The sequence below is a fragment of the Diceros bicornis genome, chromosome 25 (genome assembly GCF_020826845.1).
Source record: "Diceros bicornis minor isolate mBicDic1 chromosome 25, mDicBic1.mat.cur, whole genome shotgun sequence".
Taxonomy (NCBI): domain Eukaryota; kingdom Metazoa; phylum Chordata; class Mammalia; order Perissodactyla; family Rhinocerotidae; genus Diceros; species Diceros bicornis.
The window spans coordinates 10,405,585-10,426,164 of NC_080764.1; the positions used below are offsets into that span (position 1 = coordinate 10,405,585).

Sequence of the window (20,580 nt, forward strand, 5' to 3'; positions counted from 1 at the left end):
AAAAATGAGTTCAATAAATAAATATTTATTATTTCAGAGGAGGGAAGGATTAGGATTGAGTGAAAGACATGATTGGAAATAGCTTCTAGAAGTAGTAATTATTTGAGATGGGCCTTGAGGAATTGGTAGGATTTAAATAAGTAGAGAATGGGGACGGTGTTGCAGTGGTGGAGTGCAGAGTGAGAAATCAGTGGTAATAAAGATAAAGAAACATGATATAACGTGGAGAATGAAAATAAAGGGACCTGAATGAACATGGGGTATATGAGGAATGATGAGATGGCCTGACTGATGGTTAGTTTCCTGTTGAGTAGTGGATAGGAAATAAACAATGGAGGGCCTTTAAAACCCAAGGAATTTAGACTTTGTCACTGAAACAAGAGGGAGTTCTTGAAGGATTTTTGAACGTGAACTATAATAACTAAAGTAGAGATTGAGTTGAAGAAGATTGAGTTGAAGAGGATTCGTTTAGCATGTTGCATAGAAAGAGCAGGGTGGAGGAAGGCTGATGGCATAGAGACCCAGTACAACTTGCTTTCTCAAATCTTCAGGCTTCTTCAGCTTTCTGTTTAAGTAAGCATTTTTCTCTTTTAGATAATCCTACTGTGCCTTTAGAATCAATTTTGATTCATTGTTGTGCTTTCTTCTTTTAGATCATAGTGTTTTATTCATTAAAAAGATTATCAGTTTAAAAAAAAAAGTCTAAGCAACCAGACAATTGCATTCTGTTCTTCCTGGACTACTGGGAAAGGGGGTCGATAGAAACAGGGTGACTTCAGTCTGGTTCGTTTCATTGAATTTTAAGTTTTTTTTGTTCTTTTGTAATTTTAAGCTTTCTACTAAACATTAAAATGATGGCTATACCGATGACTTCATAAATCCCAATTTTGAGATTTAGTGAGTGTTATGAATACTTTCATGAGAAAGTCATTATCATTCTGAATTATCTTAGTTTACATATTGCTAAATTTTGAGACAATTTCATTTCTTATAGAAAGACTTTTTCCCCATTTTTCTCACATAAAAAATGAAAGTTGGGGCCGGCCCAGCGGCGCAAGCTGTTAAGTGCGCGCGCTCCGCTGCGGCGGCCCGGGGTTCGCCCATTCAGATTCCGGGCGTGCACCAATGCACTGCTTGTTGGGCCATGCTGTGGTGGCGTCCTATATAAAGTGGAGGAAGATGGGCATGGATGTTAGCCCAGGGCCAGTCTTCCTCAGCAATAAAAGAGGAGGATGGGCAGATGTTAGCTCAGGGCTGATCTTCCTCACACACACACACAAAAATGAAAGTCAATGGAAAAATACTTGACTGAAATCCACTTGTAAGGAATGCTTTTATGTAAATATGGCGATGTACACATGCGCTTTGGAATACCATCCATCTAGTATGCTACTGGGAATGTATTACTATTTTTTTTTTTTTTTTTTTTTTTTTTTTTTTTGTGAGGAGATCAGCCCTGTGCTAACATCCGCCAATCCTCCTCTTTTTTTTTTTTTGCTAAGGAAGACGGCCCTGGGCTAACATCTGTGCCCATCTTCCTCCACTTTATATGGGACGCCGCCACAGCATGGCTTGCCAAGCAGTGCGTCGGTGCGCGCCCGGGATCCGAACCAGCGAACCCCGGGCCGCCGCAGCGGAGCGCTCGCACTTAACCACTTGCGCCACCGGGCCGGCCCCGGAATGTATTACTATTTTTAACAGAACCTATACCGACGAGATATAACTTGATTTATACAAATTAGTAATATTTTAGAAGTTACTTTCATCTACTAATTTTCTGTTTCCTTTAATCATTATAAGTATTAAACTATATTCAATTAAAAAAAACAAAGGCATTACTTCTTTATCCTGTGCTTTGGTTCGTCCTTGTGCTCAACAAGCATTTGTTGAACACAGCCTATGGGAATCGCCCTGGGAGATGCTGGGATACAGAGATGACTCCAAGGACGGTCTCCTCAAGGAGGCTGTTTTCAGGAGGGGCCAGACTTGTAATAAATGATGAAGTGTCGTGATTACTCCCAGGCCTCCAAACAGGATATGGTAAGATAGACAATAGGGTAGGTTGAGGAAAGAAAAGGATCAGGGCAAGCTTTGTAGAGGAAGTGATACTTGAATTGAGTTGTAAAAGACAAAAAAGTTTGGAGATGAGAGGGTTGGAAAAAAATGGAACTCCTGGTAGAGATAGTGATGTAAGTTTCTTGAACTTTTGAATTCTGCGATATACCAGCAGCTTTTTTGCCCAGGCTAGCCTCCAACTGTGGATGGAAATGGAAAGGAAGGTTTTTAGAGTCAAAGAAAATTTGCTTTTCTTTAATAACTCAGAGCCTGAAAGTGATGATGATAACATGTAAGTGTGCCTTAGGAGGTGTGTCATGATGTACATTGTGATACATAAACACTTGAAGCGAATTACACAATTCCTGTATCAGCTTCTCTTTGGGGAGCTTCAAATGATATAATTACTTTTGCCCTCTCTCACCTAGTTATGCTTCTAATTTCATGACTTCTTCTATCTCTTTAAAAATAATTTTCTTTCCTTCCATATCAAACTTCAGATGAAACTATTTGAGAGCAAGCCCTAGCGCTGAGAGTGCTGATAACAATTTGCATCTAGAAATTTGGACCAGGCTCATAATTTATAGATTCAATAGATATTCCTATATCAGACTCGCCTTAAATTTCAATCCCTTATGATTCTTTCAATTCCTTCTATTTTAATAAATATCATTTGTGTGTTATATTCCAGGTACTTTGTCTAGGTACCGTGGTGATATTAATGAATAAAATGGACAAAGATCCCTAAATTGGGTGTTCTGAGACTTAATTTCCAATGTGTGGGGGGATTTTCCCACACCTCCAACAATTCTCAGACACGAGCTGGGTGTTCTACAACTCAACTCAGTTCTGACACTATCTACCTGAAGATAGCATCAGTTTCCACAGGTTAAGGGTTCAGTCCTACAAGACAACCCACCCCTCTACTTCAGACAGCATTCACAAGCCCAGGTTGTACTTCTGACCAACTGGCTGTAAGATCAGAGGTTCCCAAGACCAGCTCGTTGGGTTTGATTAACTTGCTAGAGTGGTTCACAGAACTCAGAGAAACATTTTACATACTAGAGTACTGGTTTATTATAAAAGGATACAACTCAGGAACAGCCATATGGAAGAGATGCATAGGGCAAGGCGTGGTGAAAGGGCACGGAGCTTCTATGCTCTCTCCAAGCTGGCCCCTCTCCCAGCACCTCCACCTGTTCGCCAGCCTGGATGTTCTCCAAATCCTGTCCTCTTTGGTTTTTCTGGAGACTTCATTATATAGTCATGATTGATTAAATCACTGGCCATTGGCGACTAATTCAGCCTCCAGGCCCTCTCCCCTTCCTGGAGATTGGGGGTGGGACTGAAAGTTCCAATCCTCTAATCACCACCATCCTTAGGTGGGTTCAAAAATCACCTCATTAATGTAACAGGAGAAACCTTTGTCACTCTGAACACTTAAGAAATTCTAAGGGTTTTGGGAGCTGTGAGTCAGGATCGTGGAGGAAGACCAAAATATGTTTCTCATATATATTTGGTCAAGACCAATATGTATTTTTCTTATAAATCACAATATCGCAATCCTCGACCTGATGGAACTTACATTTTAGTAATCATCACAATGGCCCTGAAAGATTGCTTCTTTTCTCCCATGTAGACAAAGGATTTCTTAGAATTAGGCTGCTACCTATAGTAGTGATTTTCTTTCATAAGTGTTGTATAGACACTAGGGCAAGAAGACATTTTTTATTTCAGGGGAAAGAGACTTTTTTGTAGCTGGGGGTTCTGTAAGGATAGACTAGTATGATGTGGCATATTTTCTCTAGTTTACCTTGTAGAAAATGAAAGTTTGAAGGTACTAAAAATATAGTGGTTTCAGAGACAGGTGGGTAAAGGAAGAAATATTTAAAGACCAGTTATTTGAAACTTTCCTTGCCTTGTGCTTCAGTGAGGAGAGAGAGAGAAGGCAGCCACCAAATGATTAGTGCATGAGTTATAGCTTGGGAATGCTTTAAATAGACAGAATAGAAACATAGGAAGAAAGTAGAAATGACTAAATAGGAGAGGATTCTGTTATGGCATAAAAAAATCTGATTTATTAAAATTGCAACAGGTTTGAAATAGAGTATTTTCAGTTTTAGTGTTTGATTATAGTTCTTATTTGTTATTTTATGGATGCTGTGCCTCCTCCCTCCTTTTTTCTCTCAGAAAAAAGCCCATCTCTGCAGACAAATGCGAGTTTCGACAAGAAATCAGACAGTACCATTACAAATACTGTAATGGAAGACCCTTTGCAAACGCCTCTAGCAAAACAGTCAGCTGCAAAAAGTTTTGAAACATTGACAACTTTACCAGCGTTTTGGCCATCAAATCAAGAAGAGTTGATCAGCCCTAATTTAAGGCTATCAAAGTCAGATTCTACCTTCTATAACCAGGGCTCTGTAGAGACACTCTATGTCTCTCCCTCATTCAAAACATTTGACCCAGTGAAGGAGATGGCCATCAATAAGGACGATCAGAAACCAACACAGTCCAGCGCCGTTCAGATGGAGGAGGAAAGCCTCAAGACCTTAACCACATGGGGTGAGTCTACCAAAAAAAATCACAACCTAAAAGCCTGTTTTGAAGCATTCTTCTTTTACTTTCCTCTGCTTTCTGTCTGCTTTTTTTTTTCCCCCCTCCTTTCACTCTCCATCTAGTGATATTAAAATGTCCATGCCATAGAGGTACTTCTTGGTTGGGAAAGTGCCCCCATTATTAAAGGGCTAATAGACAGTTCATCACTGTAAGTTATGAGTGCTTGATTGAAGCACAAGTTCTGAGCAATTTTGATGCAGAACAAATTAGAAAGAACTAGCATTAAATAAGAGCTTCCTGTTAGACATCTAGGTTACACTACTGTATGTGAAAAAGAATTGGTTATTATGTATATTGGTGTGTATATTACTGAGCAAGGGCTTGCCAGCTGATGCACACAGGAGCCAGCACCATGGCACCGGCTTTTGAGGAAAGAAAAGGCTTTATTGTGAGGTCAATAACCAAGGAGACAGGAAGCAAGGCTCTCAAATCTGTCTCCCTGACCCAGGGTTTGGGGCGAAATTTAAGAGGTTAGGGGGAACAGGCTGGTATGTGGAATCACTGGCGGGGAAGGTTTTGATTGGAGGGCTTTAAACATTTATGGTAAGGTGTGGAAGGGGCTTTAACACCAGATCTTCCTAGACAACAGACCACTCGCTTCTGATGAGAGTCTGAGTTTCAAGTTCTGGTCAATGTGGGGAGAATCTTTGGTTCCAGTAGGGGGAGAATCTTTGGTTCTGGGTGTTATTTCAGATCAAGATTTTCTCCTCTGTATGCTCTCGCTACATGACTTGCATTTTTGGCTTGCCCCTGAAAAATAACTTTAACCTTCTGTTGATAAGATGGGGTCAGTTTGAACTGGTCCTAGAGGGCCCGTGGTTACATGTATACACACACAATATATATGTGTGTGTGTGTGCCTTTTTTTAAAAGGGCTGTGTACTGATTGGGTTGGAGAATCTCTTCCTTTTTCTGTCTTATAAAACATTAAGAGCGTTGCAATATTGTTTAGACTGGATGGTAAAAGATAAAGCCAGTTGAGATTCCAGATTGTTATCTGTCAGTTATTAAATTCTACATTTTATAATTATGCTTTCTTCTGTAAAGTTAATTAGTAAAAGAATAATTTGTTTGCTCATGCATTTTTCAAAGACTAAGTAGTTTTATTGGTTCTTATGTATAATAGTGCTTACTAGCTCATATAAATATAAAGTTTTTAATATAAATCTTTTAAACTGCCTCAAACTCAGGTCAAAATTACCATGTAACTACGAACAATGGAAGCCAACATGTTGAGGTTAAAGAAATTTACCTTGGTGCTAGTAAGGTCAGTGAATAATAAGATTCTCCTTACTGCCCTTTCCAGAGTTTTGGGGAATTGAATAGCCTAAAACTAAAACTGATTCTTAGTTTTGTTACCAAATTAACTTTTCTGCTGAGACTGCTGATGTATAAACCAATTAGTACTGGTTATGATGGCTCTGATGGCTTATGTGCATGGCTGACCCCTGAGAAGTTGTTACTTTTAGTTCATTTCTTTCACAAATACCACAAAAAGATAACTAAAATAGTTTATGGCCACTGCCTGTGTACCAAATACGCTTATTTATAAAAATTGGCAAGAAATTCCTCTAAAACCGGTTAGCAAGGAGGACTTTTGCTTCGACTTATAATGAAGTAGATAGTATTGATCTAACTCTCCCACCAAAAATACTGGTTAAAGCTGGAAAACCATTAAAAGCTGGTTTGAAGTCATTGTAAAACAACCAAGGTAGAAAACGCATGATAGCTCAAGATCCTAGGGAAAAGGACTGTGGTAATGTGATATAATAAGAAATCTATATTTGGTCTTCATCCCTGGTTCCTGGCCAGAGCTTCTAAAACTCTCATAATTTCCTGAGTGATAGGGGTGAGAGGAGTGCCTTTTTGTTATTCATAATAAGCCTCTTTCGACCATACCTGAGTTTATGCTAATGAGATGAGTTTATGCTAATAAGGTGGGGGCCGGTGCCAGAGTAACCAACCAGGTAATTAGAGGGTTGGAACTTTCAGCCCCACCCCCTGACCTCCAGGGAGGAGAGAGGGGCTGGAGGTTGAGTTAATCACCAACGGCCAATAGTTTGATCAATCACGCCTGTGTAATAGAACCTCCATAAAAACCCTAAACAGTGGGGTGTAGAGAGCTTCCAGGTTGGTGAACACATGAAGGTTCTAGGAGGATGGCACTCCCAGAGAAGGCATGGAAGCCCTGTGCCTCTTCCCCATACCTTCCCTATGCATCTCTTTCATTAGGCTGTTCCTAAGTTGTATCCTTTATGATAAGTCAGTAAGAGTAAGTAAAGCACTTTCCTGACTTCTGTGAGCTGTTGTAGCAAATTATCGAACCCAAGAAGAGGACCATGGGATCCCTCGATTTATAGCCAGCAGGTCAGAAATACAGGAGGCCTGGATCTGTGGTTGGTGTCTGAAGGGGGGGCAATCTTGAGGGATTAAGCCCTTAATCTCTGGGGTCTGCACTAACTCCAGGTAGTTAGCATCAGAATCAAGTTAAACTGTAGGATACCCAGTTGGTGTCCACAGAGAATGGGAGAAGTCCTTGGTGTGGGAAACACACACATTTGGTGTCAGGAGTGATGTGAGGAGAGTAGAAAACTAGTTTACTTTTTGTTGGTCCCACATTCACCTCAGTTTTCCCACCTTGGATCATTTGCCTGTTAGCAGAGCAGGATGATAGAAGCTGAGGGAAAATCAGAGGGCTGGGCTTTCCACAGTTTCACTGAGCTTGGGGGATAGGCTTGGAGTGTGAGGCTTCCAAGGTGGCAGGGACTCAAGGAGCCAACACTCCAGAGTGAGGGAATCACAGAGAAGAAAGTCCTAAAGTCTTTGTGTAATTTCTTACTGAAACACCTGCCTACTGCTGAGCTGCACATGTTCTGAATGAGATGCCAAGAAACTAAATGGGAAGCAGCTTCTAAGGGGCCAACATACTAGGAAGAGATGCTGATGATCTTGTGATGCTAGGAGACAGAGGTTGGAGTTCAGGAGATGCCAGATTGTAGGGGCTCTGGTAAATACTCCATACTTTCAGTTGGGACCTCTGACAGGCTACACCCTAAGCATCAGAACTGCACTCTAGGAGTGAAGACAAACCAGAAATAGGACAGTCCTCACAAATGCTGAAACCCAGCTTCAGCTAGAGCCAAGTGGTTGCCGTGTATTCCATCTGTCTTCTAGAAGACAATGAAATCCTCTTGAGAGCCACTACAATTTTTCATGCAAAGTTTTTGGCATTCAACAAAAAATTACCAGGCATACCAGGAAATGAATAAATGGCCAGAAATACAGGAGAACAACAGACAACAGAAATAGACCCACAGATAATCTAGATATTGATGTTATAAGAGAGGTACTTTAAAATAATTATAATTTATATAATCAAGAAAACAGAGGAAAAGCTGGAGAATTTCATCAAAATACTAGTATCTATAAAAAAAAGAATCAAATGAAAATTCCAGAGCTGAAAAATATAGTAGCTGCAATTAAGACCCTGAAGGTACTATTCAGTCCACATGGCCTGAGATGTCAAAAGAGAGAGTTCAGTGCTGGCAGAGAAGCTAGAAAGTTATGAGGGAAATCCTAAAAGAGAGGGAGACTCAGAAGGGGTGAATCCCATATTCTGTTTATAAACTTTTCCCAAGTTCTTGACTGACTACTAAACTATACATAGAGGGGAAGACCCTGGTGAGTCTGGTGCAAAAAAAAAAAAAAAAAAATGAAGAGCACTGGAAATTATAAATATGTGGGTAAATATAAAATACTATATATTTTATTTTTTATTCTAATTTTAAAAATACATATGACTGTTAAAAGCAAAAATTTTAATACTGTATTTTGGGTTTTAAAACATATGCAGCTGTAATACATATTACAACATAGCACAGAGAATGGCTGAATTGCACGGTTGTTAAGGGCACAGGTTCTGGAGTCACACTGCCTGGGTTGATAATCTCAGCGCAGCCACTACTTGTGTGACCTTAGGCCAGGCCCCTGACCCTCTGCATGTCAGTGTCTCCATCTACAGAACAGAGAGAGTGGTGGCACTGCCACCTAGAGCTGCTGTGGGGACTCCATGAACTGACAAACATAAAGTGCTTAGAGTGGGATCTGGTACTCAGTAAGTGCCATATAACAGTTTGCTGTTATTACTCTAATGCCCATATATTTAGTTCCACTTTCAGAACTGTAGGACCTCAGCCCCCTCCTAACCCTCAAAATCCCCTCTGGTTATTTCCAAAAGAACCCCGGAGTTTCTCATTTATTCTCAGGAACAAGTAAACTCCTGTCCTCCCAGAAAGGGCATCCAGGCCGAGCAATAATATGGAGTTGTGACTGACCAAAGAGATTCTGGGGAGCTCCACTTCATTCTCCCTAGAGCAGCCAGAGTGGGCTGATGGCTGTTACTCCCCACTTAAACGGAGGACTGCTCGCCCTGTTCCTCAAGATCCTGCTCAGTCTCCCTTCTGCCTCTCTCAGCAGCCTGGTGTTCTTTCCGTTTGTCAAATAAACCAAGTTGCCTCACCACCTTTGTACTCTTGTTCTCTCTGACCAGAACACTCTGATCCACCCCTTCCCTAGTTCACACCTACTCATCCTTCAGAGGTTGGCTCAAACATCCCTTCTTCAAGATTTTCTGGCTCCCTCGATTATTTCAAATCTCCCCCAACTGTATGCTATCTTGGTATCCTATAATTATCCTTCCTGGTACTTATTGTCATTCTAATTAAATACAATTATATATTCATTAAGTTGTTTAATGCCCCCCCCCTTTAGTGGAATGTCAACTTCATGAGGAAGGGACCGTATCTGCCCTGTTTATTATTGTAACCCCAGCCCCAACCACAGTGCCCAGCACATAGTGGGTACTCAACATTTAATAAGTGAACTAAAAGCAGCTTAGTAAAGCAGGAATGGGAAGTATGCATGAAGAAGGAATAGAAGAAAACACTGGAAAATTAAGCCAGGCCAGGTGGTGAGGAGCCATGTGTGCCAGGTTATGAAGTATGGACTTTATTTTGAAGACAGTGCGAGTCACTGAAGGTTTTAAGCCAGGTAAGTGGCTGTATAAATGTGTTTTAGAAAAATTACTCTGTCAGGGAATATGGAGGATTGATTTAGGGGGTGGGGTGAAACTGGAGACAGGGAGCACTTCAGAGGCGTGGTAGGAAAGAAAACTAGGTGAGAGATAGGAGAAAAGAGAGGGCGAGGTAGAAGGAGATAGCCCAAGATGGAGCATGATCTGGGGAAGGCGGACTAGAATCCAGAACAGAAAGAGGGCCTGTCTGTAAGGAAGGAGGAGAAAGGATGTATCAAATGTGAGGGAAGGGTTTTGTTGTTTTTAATAATTTAAATGTATTGAGCCTTTGTGTGTGACACACGATGCATACATCACAGCCTCAGTATCTTACTGTCTGAGGTCACCTACCAAGACTGAGGGTTTAGAGTGGTATAAGGGCTGTGAAGAGACTGGCAAAGATTTAGAATAGCCACTGTAGAGAGTGGAAGAAGGAGCTGATGAGACACCAAGAGGACCAGAAGAGGAAATAGCGATCATTTGTCGTGGTCCTGATTTGCAGGGTCCTGTACTTCCTCCAGTGGTGCTGAGCAGCCTGGGGACGGGAATGAAAAAGATAGATATTTGCATTGAAATAGGATTAGGACAGAGATTGGCATACTGCAGCCTTGGCTAAATCTGGCCCACTGCCTGTTTTTGTAAATAAAAAGTGTTATTGGAATACAACCACACTAATTGCTTTGCGTATTTTCTTTGGCTGCTTTTGTGATACAACAGCAGAGCTGAGTAGTTGCAACAAGACTGTATGTCCCACAAAGCCTAAAATATTTACTATCTGGTCCTTTTCAGAACAGGTTTGCTGACTCCTGGATTAGGAATTAGCAACAGGTAAAGCAGAAAACACAGCAGCAAGGGGGTGTCAAGAAAGTGGTTTAAGTGATGGATACTGGGATTCTAGACTGGACAAGAAAGGAGGCAGCGCCAGGTGGGCATTGATAGAGTGAGAGGAAATAAAAGGATCATTGGATCTGTGGTCTTAATGAGGCTAAAATGTAGATGTATTCAAAGGAATGGGAGGGCTGGAAGTAATCGAGAAGGAAAGTCATCTTGGAAAACAAGAGTTCAGAGGAGGGCAGTTGTGGGTGATGATGTCTTCTAGGGAGTCCTCAGAGGAATGGCTGAAGGTCATTGTGGTTGAGGAATTTAAGAAATGAGGCTGGGATGGATGGCTCGTCTCCATGGACGCTGGATGATGGAGGATAGACAAGATAGTATCTATTTCCTAGTTTTGTTTTAAGAAGTATTTGTTTGTAGGAAGGATCAAGGTTTGATGTTATAAAGTCTGGAGATAATGAGCTGGGCAAATTAAAAAATACTTGCACACTCATATTTTAGCGGATCTCAAATATCAGGGAGGCTGTCTAAGGTAGCCATCTTAATACACCTTAATATTTTTAGTGAATGAGAGGAATGGATTTACTGCAGCAACCTCCTTTGACCTTTTGATGCCAAATCACCCTGTCCTGAGAACAGCCCATTCCTTCTGCTCCTCCGTTTAAATTTTAAATTACTTATCTGTAGCTCAAACTATTCTTTTAGGTCATTATATAGTTTATCATGCACACTGAAAAGAAAAAAGAAGCTAGTAGATGCTTAGAAGCCAGATCTGGTGGCTGGCAGTTTTCATTATATTCTCATAAGCCACAGTTATAGTAAGGGTATTAGACTGCACTGGACTAGACTTTCTATTTTTTTGGAGGCAAAACATCTACTCTCTGCTTTCTCATGTTGGGATAGTGGTGGCATCCTCAATGGCTCCATCCTTTGTCCCGGTCTCATTGGTTCCATTTTCTCACTCTGACCCTCGGCAGTAGCTGTTCTGAACAGCTGTTTGTCAGTTCACCTTTGCCAGGGCAAGAAACCAAACGTGACACACACGCAAAAGACTCATTAACCACGCCTTTTTCCTTTTTTTCTACAAAAGGCTTTAGAGCCAGAACAATTAACAGTTTTCCTAAAAGATATGGGGAAAATGATAGAAAACAGTTCTGCAAAGCGTCTCAGCTAACCCTGAGCTGCTGGTCAGGCTGGTTCAGAGCACTGTGCAGAGCAGAGCCTTGTCAGGGAAGTCACAGCCAAGGTGCCGCCCCACCCCTGGCAACTCTTCTCGCTGTACAGCTCCTGCCTGCTGTTGTGCAGGCAAAAAGACACACTGATTTGATTTTTTAAATTCAGTGAACCAAGTTTATGCCTCATAGGTAAGTGAGAAAACTCATCTTTAGTCCATTAATCCAATTTTCCCATTAAAAATATAGCAAAAGTGATTTAGAGGCAGACTCATTAGCATTTCTTTCTAACCTTATGTTATTCCTAAATCTGTTTCTTTTATGTAGCTTATTTATAATAATGACATTAAAAATAAATTTTTGAGGCCAGCCAGATGGCGTAGTGGTTAAGTTCGCACATTCCGCTTCAGCAGCCTGGGGTTCTTCACAGGTTTGAATCCCAGGCACAGACCAATGCACCACTCATCAAGCCATGCTGTAGCGGCGTCCCACATACAAAATAGAGGAAGATGAGCACAGATGTTAGCTCAGAGCCAGTCTTCCTCAGCAAAAAGAAGAAGATTGGCAATAGATGTTAGCTCGGGGCTAATCTTCCTCAGCAAAAAGAGGAGGATTGGCAGCAGATGTTAGCTCAGGGCCAATATTCCTCACCAAAATAAATAAATAAATAAATTTGCAAATATCATTTTTTTAAAATTGAGATCTAATTCGTGTACTGTAAAATGCATGCTTTTAAAATCTGTACAATTTAATGAGTTTTAGTATATTCTCTGAGTTGTGCAACCACCACCACTAATTCCAGAACATTTCATCACCCCAAAAAGTCGTGTGCCCATTAGCAGTCACTCCCTATTACTCCCTCCCCCTAACTCCTGCAACCGCTAATCTGCTTTCTGTCTCTATGGATTTGCCTGTTTTGGACATTTCATGTGATGAACTCATACAATATGTGGCTTTTGTGTCTGGCTTCTTTCACTTAGCATAATGTTTTCAAGGTTCATCCATGTTGTAGCATGTATCAGTACATCATTCCTTTTAGTGGCCGAATAGTATTCCATTGTATAGATAAACACATTTTATTTATCCATTCATTGGTTGATGGGCATTTGAGTTCTTTTCACTTTTGGCTATTATGAATAATTCTGCTATGAATATTTGTGTCAGTTGTACCATTTTTTAACCACAGAACAAAATCAGAATATTTTAATTCATATGTATAGTTAACTTGACAGTCATTATATATCAGCTAGGAAGACTGAAAAGAGATGAATCAGAGAATGAAAAAAAATCTCTGTTTTACAATGAACTGTTAAAAGTGTTTAGTTGACCAAAGACCTGCTGCTCACAAAGAATTTACATCTACAGCTACAGCTAAAGAGAGTTTTAAAATATTTCTAGAAATGTATTTGTCATTTTATTTTTGCAGCACAGTTCTTCTATATGCTTTTTAAGTTTAAAGTTGTAATACAATAATTAACTGGTCCAGTGTTATTCATGAATATAAAATGTTAGAGATAACACATCAGCGTTTGGAATAATTTTATCAGTGCTATCTTCAAACAAGCGCAGCATTAATTGGCATGCATGTATCACACAAGGAAATTTTAAAATACAGCCATTTATTGCAGCCTGTTTGCAGTATTTGCTGCATCTCAGCTCTGGTGGGTAGACTGCATGACAGAGATGAATGTTAACAAGATGCCCAAATAACTTCTGAAGTGAGCCGGAGACGGGTTACTGAACAGGCAGGGAGAGGCGCCCTGCAGTGCAGCCTGAAGTGTCTGGTACAGCTGTGGCGTGTTTGGAAACAAGAGTAAATTGGCGTGCAGCGATTAGAGATGAAGTGGCTTTTATGAGCAAAAGCATCATGGAACCTAGGAATCAAAGCTGCACAACTGTAAACAATGATAAACTATTTAGTCAGCAGTTGTAGCTACAAAGCAAAGATAGGTGGACATACAGTAGAAAGCAGCGTCCCAAACATTAGCATGCTTCAGAAACATCTGGAGGCTTCTCAGAACTCAGTTTTCAGAGCCTACCCCCCAGTTTCTGATTCATTTGTTCTGGGGTGGGGCCCAAGAACTCCATTTCTAACAAATTCCCAGGTGATGCTGCTGCTGCTGGTTCAGGAACCACACTTTGAGAACCACGAGCATCAAGTTAAATACCAGGTATTTTAATCATATCATATATACGTGACTGACATAACTGTGTTATCTTTAAATATGTAAGATAACACTGTATTAATATTTGTCTCAAATAATATTTTCCTCCTGGCCTACTTAAATGTTTCTTATTAAATCATCTTATTAAATCAATCTTACTAAATCATTAGACCCAGAGTGAACTATTCCTAGAATAGTTTCTTAGTACTCTAACAGATATATTTTGGGTCCTAGAATCTTAGACTCTCATTAAAGACATATAGTTCCGTCACCTGATGCATAGATCCTGCCAAATGGTCCTTCGGGCTGTGCATCAGCTCCATGAGTATCAAGAAACTCACCATTTCCCAAAGCAGCTCATTTCGTGTGTGGAAAACCATGACTATTGGAAATTTTCTTTTTTTAATTGGGCTAAAATCTGTTTTCCTATAACTTGCACCTGTTGACCCCAGTTCTAACTCATGCACAGTATATGAAATGTAAGATAAATATTATTAAGATTTTGTGACTATCTTCAAATAATTAAATAGAGCCTCTCACCCTTTCTCCCACTCTCCCTTTTTGGGTAAATATTTGCATATTCATCAGCTATTCCTTATAGATAAGATGTCAAGTCCCCTCACCATCCTGGTTGCCTGCCTTCTAAATTTTATACCAAGAATTTAACAATTCTGTAATAGAGTAGAAATAATTATAATATAGTGGAATGGTGTGGACAGTATAGCGTGGTGGTTTAGATCATATGCTGTGACATCAGAGATTGAATTTGAGTCTCATCTCTGCCACTTTTTAGCCTTGTGATATTGGGAAAATTTTTGAGCCTGTTTGAGATTCCTTTGCCTCTTGTTTAAAATAGGGTATAAAACCTACTCCACATGTTATTATTGGAGGGTGGTGCTAAATAAAGAGAACTAGAGAACAGCTATTTGAAAAGCAGTTAAATCCTTAGACTTCTCCTCCTTGCCAAACACATGAACAATTGCCCTGAATACCCACCCACTCCCACAACCTCTGGCAGAAGTCTGGAGATCTGTTTTCTGGAGAAGTTAGATGGATGGTCTCTGAAATGAGAGGTGCTAGGTATAGTTGAGCATGTGGGTCCTGTAACAATCACTATAGGATTAATGACCACATGCAAACCAAATACTGACTGCTGAGAGCTCCAGGCCCCACTCCCTACTAGTCTCCCAGCGCACTGGAGCCAGATCCTTACCTTCTCAGCAGGAGATAGGAAAACTGTTCTCACCAGACCCTAACCCCCTCAGAGGAAGGAATTAAAGATATTGACATTAGTGGTTCCCCAACAAATGACCCACCCAAATGACTATATAATTATAATAGCAGAAATTAACAACTCACTGGTAGGATTGGAAGCTAAAGTTGACGAAATCTCTAAGGAAGTAGAGCACAAAAACAAAGGTAGGGAAAATGGAGAGAAAAATAGGAAGATTAGAGGACTAGCCCCGGAGATCTAACATCTGAACAAGAGGAGGTTCGGAAGGGAGAACAGAGAAAACAGAGAGGAGAAAATAATTGATGAAAGAATTCAAGAAAATGTTCTAAAGCTGAAGGAAATAAGTTGCCTGATTAAGTCAGTTGACTTTTGAGCCAGCCCTGATGGCTTAGTGGTTAAAGTTCAGTGTGCTCCACTTCGGCAGCCCCGGTTCAGTTCCCAGGCACGGAACCACACCACTCGTCTGTCAGTAGCCATGCTGTGGCAGCAGCTCACATAGAAGAACTAGAAGGGCTTACAACTAGAATATACAACTATGTACTGGGGCTTTGGGGAGGGAAAAAAAAAGAGGAAGACTGGCAACAGATGTTAGCTCAGGGCGAATCTTTCCCAGCAAAAAAAAAAAAAAGTCAGTTGACAGTCAGTTGACCTCAGTGAATGAAAATTGTCCCCCTCAGGGCACGTGGAGAAGCTATAGAGTACTGGGAACAAAGAGGAAATTCTGTAATACTTCAGAGATAAAGCAGGTTATATACAATGAATAAGAATTAGAATGGCTCCAATTCCTGAGCAACAAAACAGGGAGCAAAAAGACAGTGGAATTTTGCCTTCAAAATTCTGAAAGAAAAGGGTTCCCGACCTAGAATTCTTTATCTAACCAAACTATTATTAAGCCTAAAAGTAGGATACAGACATTTCAGACATGCAAGTTCTCAAAACTTCTCATGCATCCTTTTTCAATGCACTACTGGAGAATGGGCTACTCCAAAATGAGAGTAAACCAAGGAGGATGGTGAAGGGACCTGTCAGACGACAGCTGTGGTCCAAATGGCACTCCCAGCTCAGAGTGTGGCAGTGTGACTCGGGACACAGATACGTTGAGGCTGTCGTCATTGGCTGCCCGTGACAGTCAGACCTCTTTTAATCCAAGCACAGCCTGGATGAGCCTGACCTAGATTCTTAAGTGTATGTGTCTTGCCTTGACCATGTGCTGATGAAGTTCCTATTTTCCTTTCTGTGTCCTGCTGCTGCATCAGCTGAGAATACTCATTTCACCCCAAAAAAGGTTTATGATTAGAATTTTTCCTGAGAACTGGAGATAGGCCTCAGAGAGCTTTGAGGCAGAAAATAGAAGCTGCCAACCATGGTTACAGGAGGTCCAGTTTAGTTTAGAGGGACATGAATATGTGAAACAAATAAAATAGTACAGACAGGTAAGTCATATGTGCTGAGTGGTAAGCATTAATTTCCCTGTTTTGACTTATAGTGAATGTTTTTTTTTTTTTTTAGTGGCAAGTCCAGAGTTAGTTGCAAAGACTTTAGAACTGGATTTTGCCGGTTTGTACCACCTAATACATAAACGAATGTAAATAGATATTCCAAGGAGACAAGAAAAAGTTCTGTGTCCAAGAAAGTTTGGAAAACACTTGAATAAATTACTATAGATTTCTTAGAGCTTTAAATGTGCTAATGAACATTGTTAATCTCCTAATGGGAAGCACATATGCAATTGCCCAGTCTTATTTGACTTCAGAGCCCTGTTTTCACAAAACATCTTTTTACGTCTTAAGGAACACAGTTTGGAATGTAATGATTTAGAATGAAGTGTGAAAGAAGAGATTTAATATGATTTTGCCTGAAAGGAAGTTAAAATGTTATCAAATCTTTAATTTGATGGAAAACAGGTTTAGAATGCTTTTTATTTTACTTATAGTTTCTTGGTGAAAAAAATAATTATATCTGTACATGTGCTAAAGTGTTCTGGATCTCAGATGGGTTGCACTTCAGTCTTGACTATATCTGACCATGGAGAGAAAAAGATTTGTTTCACAACTTTTGGGTACTTGGAGTTGGATGTTCATTTTGTCATAATATTCTCTGTAGGAAAAAAAAGATGAAGGAATCTAAGTTATGGGTTTTTCAGACTTTCTACTTTAAATGCCAACTTAAAATGCTGGCGGTCAGTAGAATAGGGTATAATACTTTACTTTTCTTCTTTCTCTGGTAAGTGTAGTGTAAAAATATGTTGGGCAAAGTTTGCAAGTCAAGATAAATATTGATAATTCTATTTTAGTTTCATTTCCATGGTGTTATTGACATATAATACATCTTTAGATTTTATCTATTTCCTGCTTTGGGGTTTTTTTAGGCTTATTATGAATATTTAATGTATGAAATTCTGAGTAGTTGTTTTATGTTGAGACCTTCCAGACAGGATTTTTTTTTTTTTTTTTTTGTGAGAAAGATCAGCCCTGAGCTAACATCCATGCCAATCCTCCTCTTTTTGCTGAGGAAGACCGGCTCTGAGCTAACATCTATTGCCAATGCTCCTCCTTTTTTTTTTCCCCCCAAAGCCCCAGTAGATAGTTGTATGTCATAGTTGCACATCCTTCTAGTTGCTGTATGTGGGACGCGGCCTCAGCATGGCCAGAGAAGTGGTGCGTCGGTGCGCGCTGGGATCCAAACCCGGGCTGCGAGTAGCGGAGCACGCGCACTTAACCGATAAGACACAGGCCGGCCCCCAGGATTTTACATTGTAAAATTATTTTAGCTATTACTCTCCTTTGTGTGTTGCATAATCTTTCTCTCTCATTTATATGTTTCAGTTTCAACGACCTCTGAGAGAACATCCTCTTTTTCTGCTTTATCCTTGTCATCTCCTGGTTCAGCCTCACCAGAGAAATCAGTTCATCTCTTACCCCCGATTTTGGCCGAACCTTCCTTCTGGACTTTGTCCCATCAACAATCTTCTTCTGCCTCCTTTAAAGATAAAGATAAGACAGCCAGGGCTCATCACCCCTTTGCTCCTAGGGGCCCAGTGTCTTCTGATGAAGAAGAAAACGACAACCTCAATATACTGGAAATTCTTCCAGATAACTCTGATTCTGCACAAAAGAAGACAAGTCTTATTTCCAGCAATAATTGGGTAGAGTTTTCCACCCAAAATGTAGGCCACTTCACCTCTGTGTCCTATTCTGGTTTTCAGACAACCGAAGGCCTGCCTAGGGAGCCTGAAGCAAACAATTCCATTGAAGTTCTTCTAGGGGAGGTAAAAAATGCGATAGTCAAATTACACGAAGATCTGGGCATGGTGTTACAAGAACTTAACGCCATCAATAGCCATCTGGTAAGCATAAATGAGACTAGTCCTCAAATAAGCAAGTCTTTGCAGGTTCCCCAGTCTTCTGAGGGGAACTCAGATCCAATGTAATCATCTCAATAGCTATTTTTGATAGAACTCATGAGATTCCACTTCCCAAAGACTAAGAAGTTAACCTTGTATAGATCCTCATTACTGTGGCAAAAATACGGTGATGGTTTGATTTTTTCCTTGTCAGGTTTATTAACAAGTACCTTTCAAACCAATAAATTCATTTGGGTAGTTTATTTTTTAAAGAGAAAAAGTCTCCCCTTTGATAATATCTTCATATTTAGATATTAGTTCATTTGAAACTGAAGAGAATTTATTTTTTCATTCTCTGTACTTTACCTCAAAGTATGTTAAACATTAGTGAAATTTGTGGTAAGACCTCAAACTGCAAGTGACTATTCTAGAGTTTTTGGATAAGTAGGCAGTAAAAAGCCCTTTATTTTTCAACTCTATGGAGCTTCATTGTTAAGAAGCCTTTGCCTTGACTGAGATGGGGTGAGTCTGGGGTATACATGTCACATGTTCTCATGTCAAGTTTCAGGTTCTGCAAACCAAGGGCCAGAAATCTTCTTTCTCTTCTTGTGGATGCCACAGCTGGTTGGGAGTTAAGTTGAGACAAGTAGGATATGAAACAGGTGTTTTTATTGTTAATGTATATTGCAAAGTGAATTCAAATGCATACTCTTTTTTTCTTGTATTTCAGAAAATAAATTTGATATTTTTCATTGTATGTGTATTTTTTTAATTCACTGAGACAGCCCTTCAAATAGAAATGTCTCAATTATTATATTTATGGGCCAAGTGATCTAGTTTGGGGATGATAGAACAGGGCTTCTCAGCCCTGCTGCACATAGAATCACCAGAGAAGATTCTATTTTGTTTTATATTTATTTGAGAGAATGGTGTAAGGGGGTCCATGTTCCCATCACTCAATTTCAATAATTACCAACTAAAGGCTAAATTATGTATTTAGCCTGATTATTTTGAAGAAATATGGGACATTTAAAAAATATTCTAATGCCTGGGTGTCACTCCTAATCCAAAACTGATTTTCATCACACAAACTGGGTTAAGAACAAGAGGGAACTGTCAGTGCAAAGACCCTAAAGTAGGAGGATATTTGATGTGTCGAGGAATGTCAACGAGACCAGTGTGCAGTGAGGAAAGGGGAGAGGAGTAGGAGATTTGAGGTCATGGAGGAAAAAGCAGGGAGCAGTGCCAGATGATATAGGCTCTTGAAAACCGTTGTTAGAGATTTTGGCTTTTACTCTGTGAAATAAAAATGATGATAGGAGTTTAGGGTGAGAAATGACATGATGTGACTTATATTCTAAATGATCACTTTGGCTTGGTGGGGCAAGGGATGCCGGGACTGGGGTGAGGCAGGTAAGCCAATTAGAGGGCTACTGCGGTTATCCAGATAAGAGCTGATGGTGGCTCAAACCAGGGTGGGCATAGTGAAGGTAAGTGAGAAGTCATTAGTTTGGGGATTTGCTGATGGATTAGATAAAATATATGAGAGAAAGAGAGGAGTCAAAGATGAATCCAAGATATTGGACTGAGCAACTGAACTTCAAGATGAAGTTGCCATCAACTTCAAGATGAGGAAGGTTACAGATAGAGAAAATTTTGAGGCATTCAATTTTGGATAGGTTAAATTTCAGATGTCTGTTAGATATTCATGTGGAGATGCCAAGTAGGCAGTTGGATATAAGAGTTCAGTTTGAGAGAGAGGTCTAGATTGGAGTGGAGGCTGGGAGTTAGTAATTGGTTGTTATTTAAAGCTATGAGACTGGACAAAATCATCAAAGGAATGAGTGTAATAGGAGAGAGAAGTTGAAGGCCTAAGCCCTGAGGCATTCTAATATAAAGAGACCAGGAAGAAATTGAGGAACCAATGAAGGAGGCTGAGAAGGAGCCACCACTGAGGTAAGAACAAAACAATAGTGTGTGGTGTTTGGAAGCCAAGAGTGTTTTTCTGTTCTTAGCACTTTTCTCTTCCATATGATTTCAGAAGCACCTTGTCAAGTTCTTTCTAAAGCCCTATTAGATTTTGATCA

At 40.1% G+C, this 20,580-nt stretch overlaps 1 protein-coding gene across 1 annotated transcript in view; it reads left to right on the plus strand.

Annotated features, from left to right (window-relative positions):
• ENTHD1 (ENTH domain containing 1) overlaps positions 1-19,250 on the plus strand; it is a 187,121-nt gene extending 167,871 nt beyond the window's left edge. The window contains exons 6-7 of the mRNA XM_058568317.1: positions 4,192-4,620; positions 17,976-19,250. Coding sequence (XP_058424300.1) covers positions 4,192-4,620; positions 17,976-18,580 — 1,034 coding nt within the window. The 3' untranslated portion in view covers positions 18,581-19,250. The remainder of the gene's footprint in view (positions 1-4,191; positions 4,621-17,975) is intronic.
• The last annotated feature ends 1,330 nt before the right edge of the window (positions 19,251-20,580 follow it).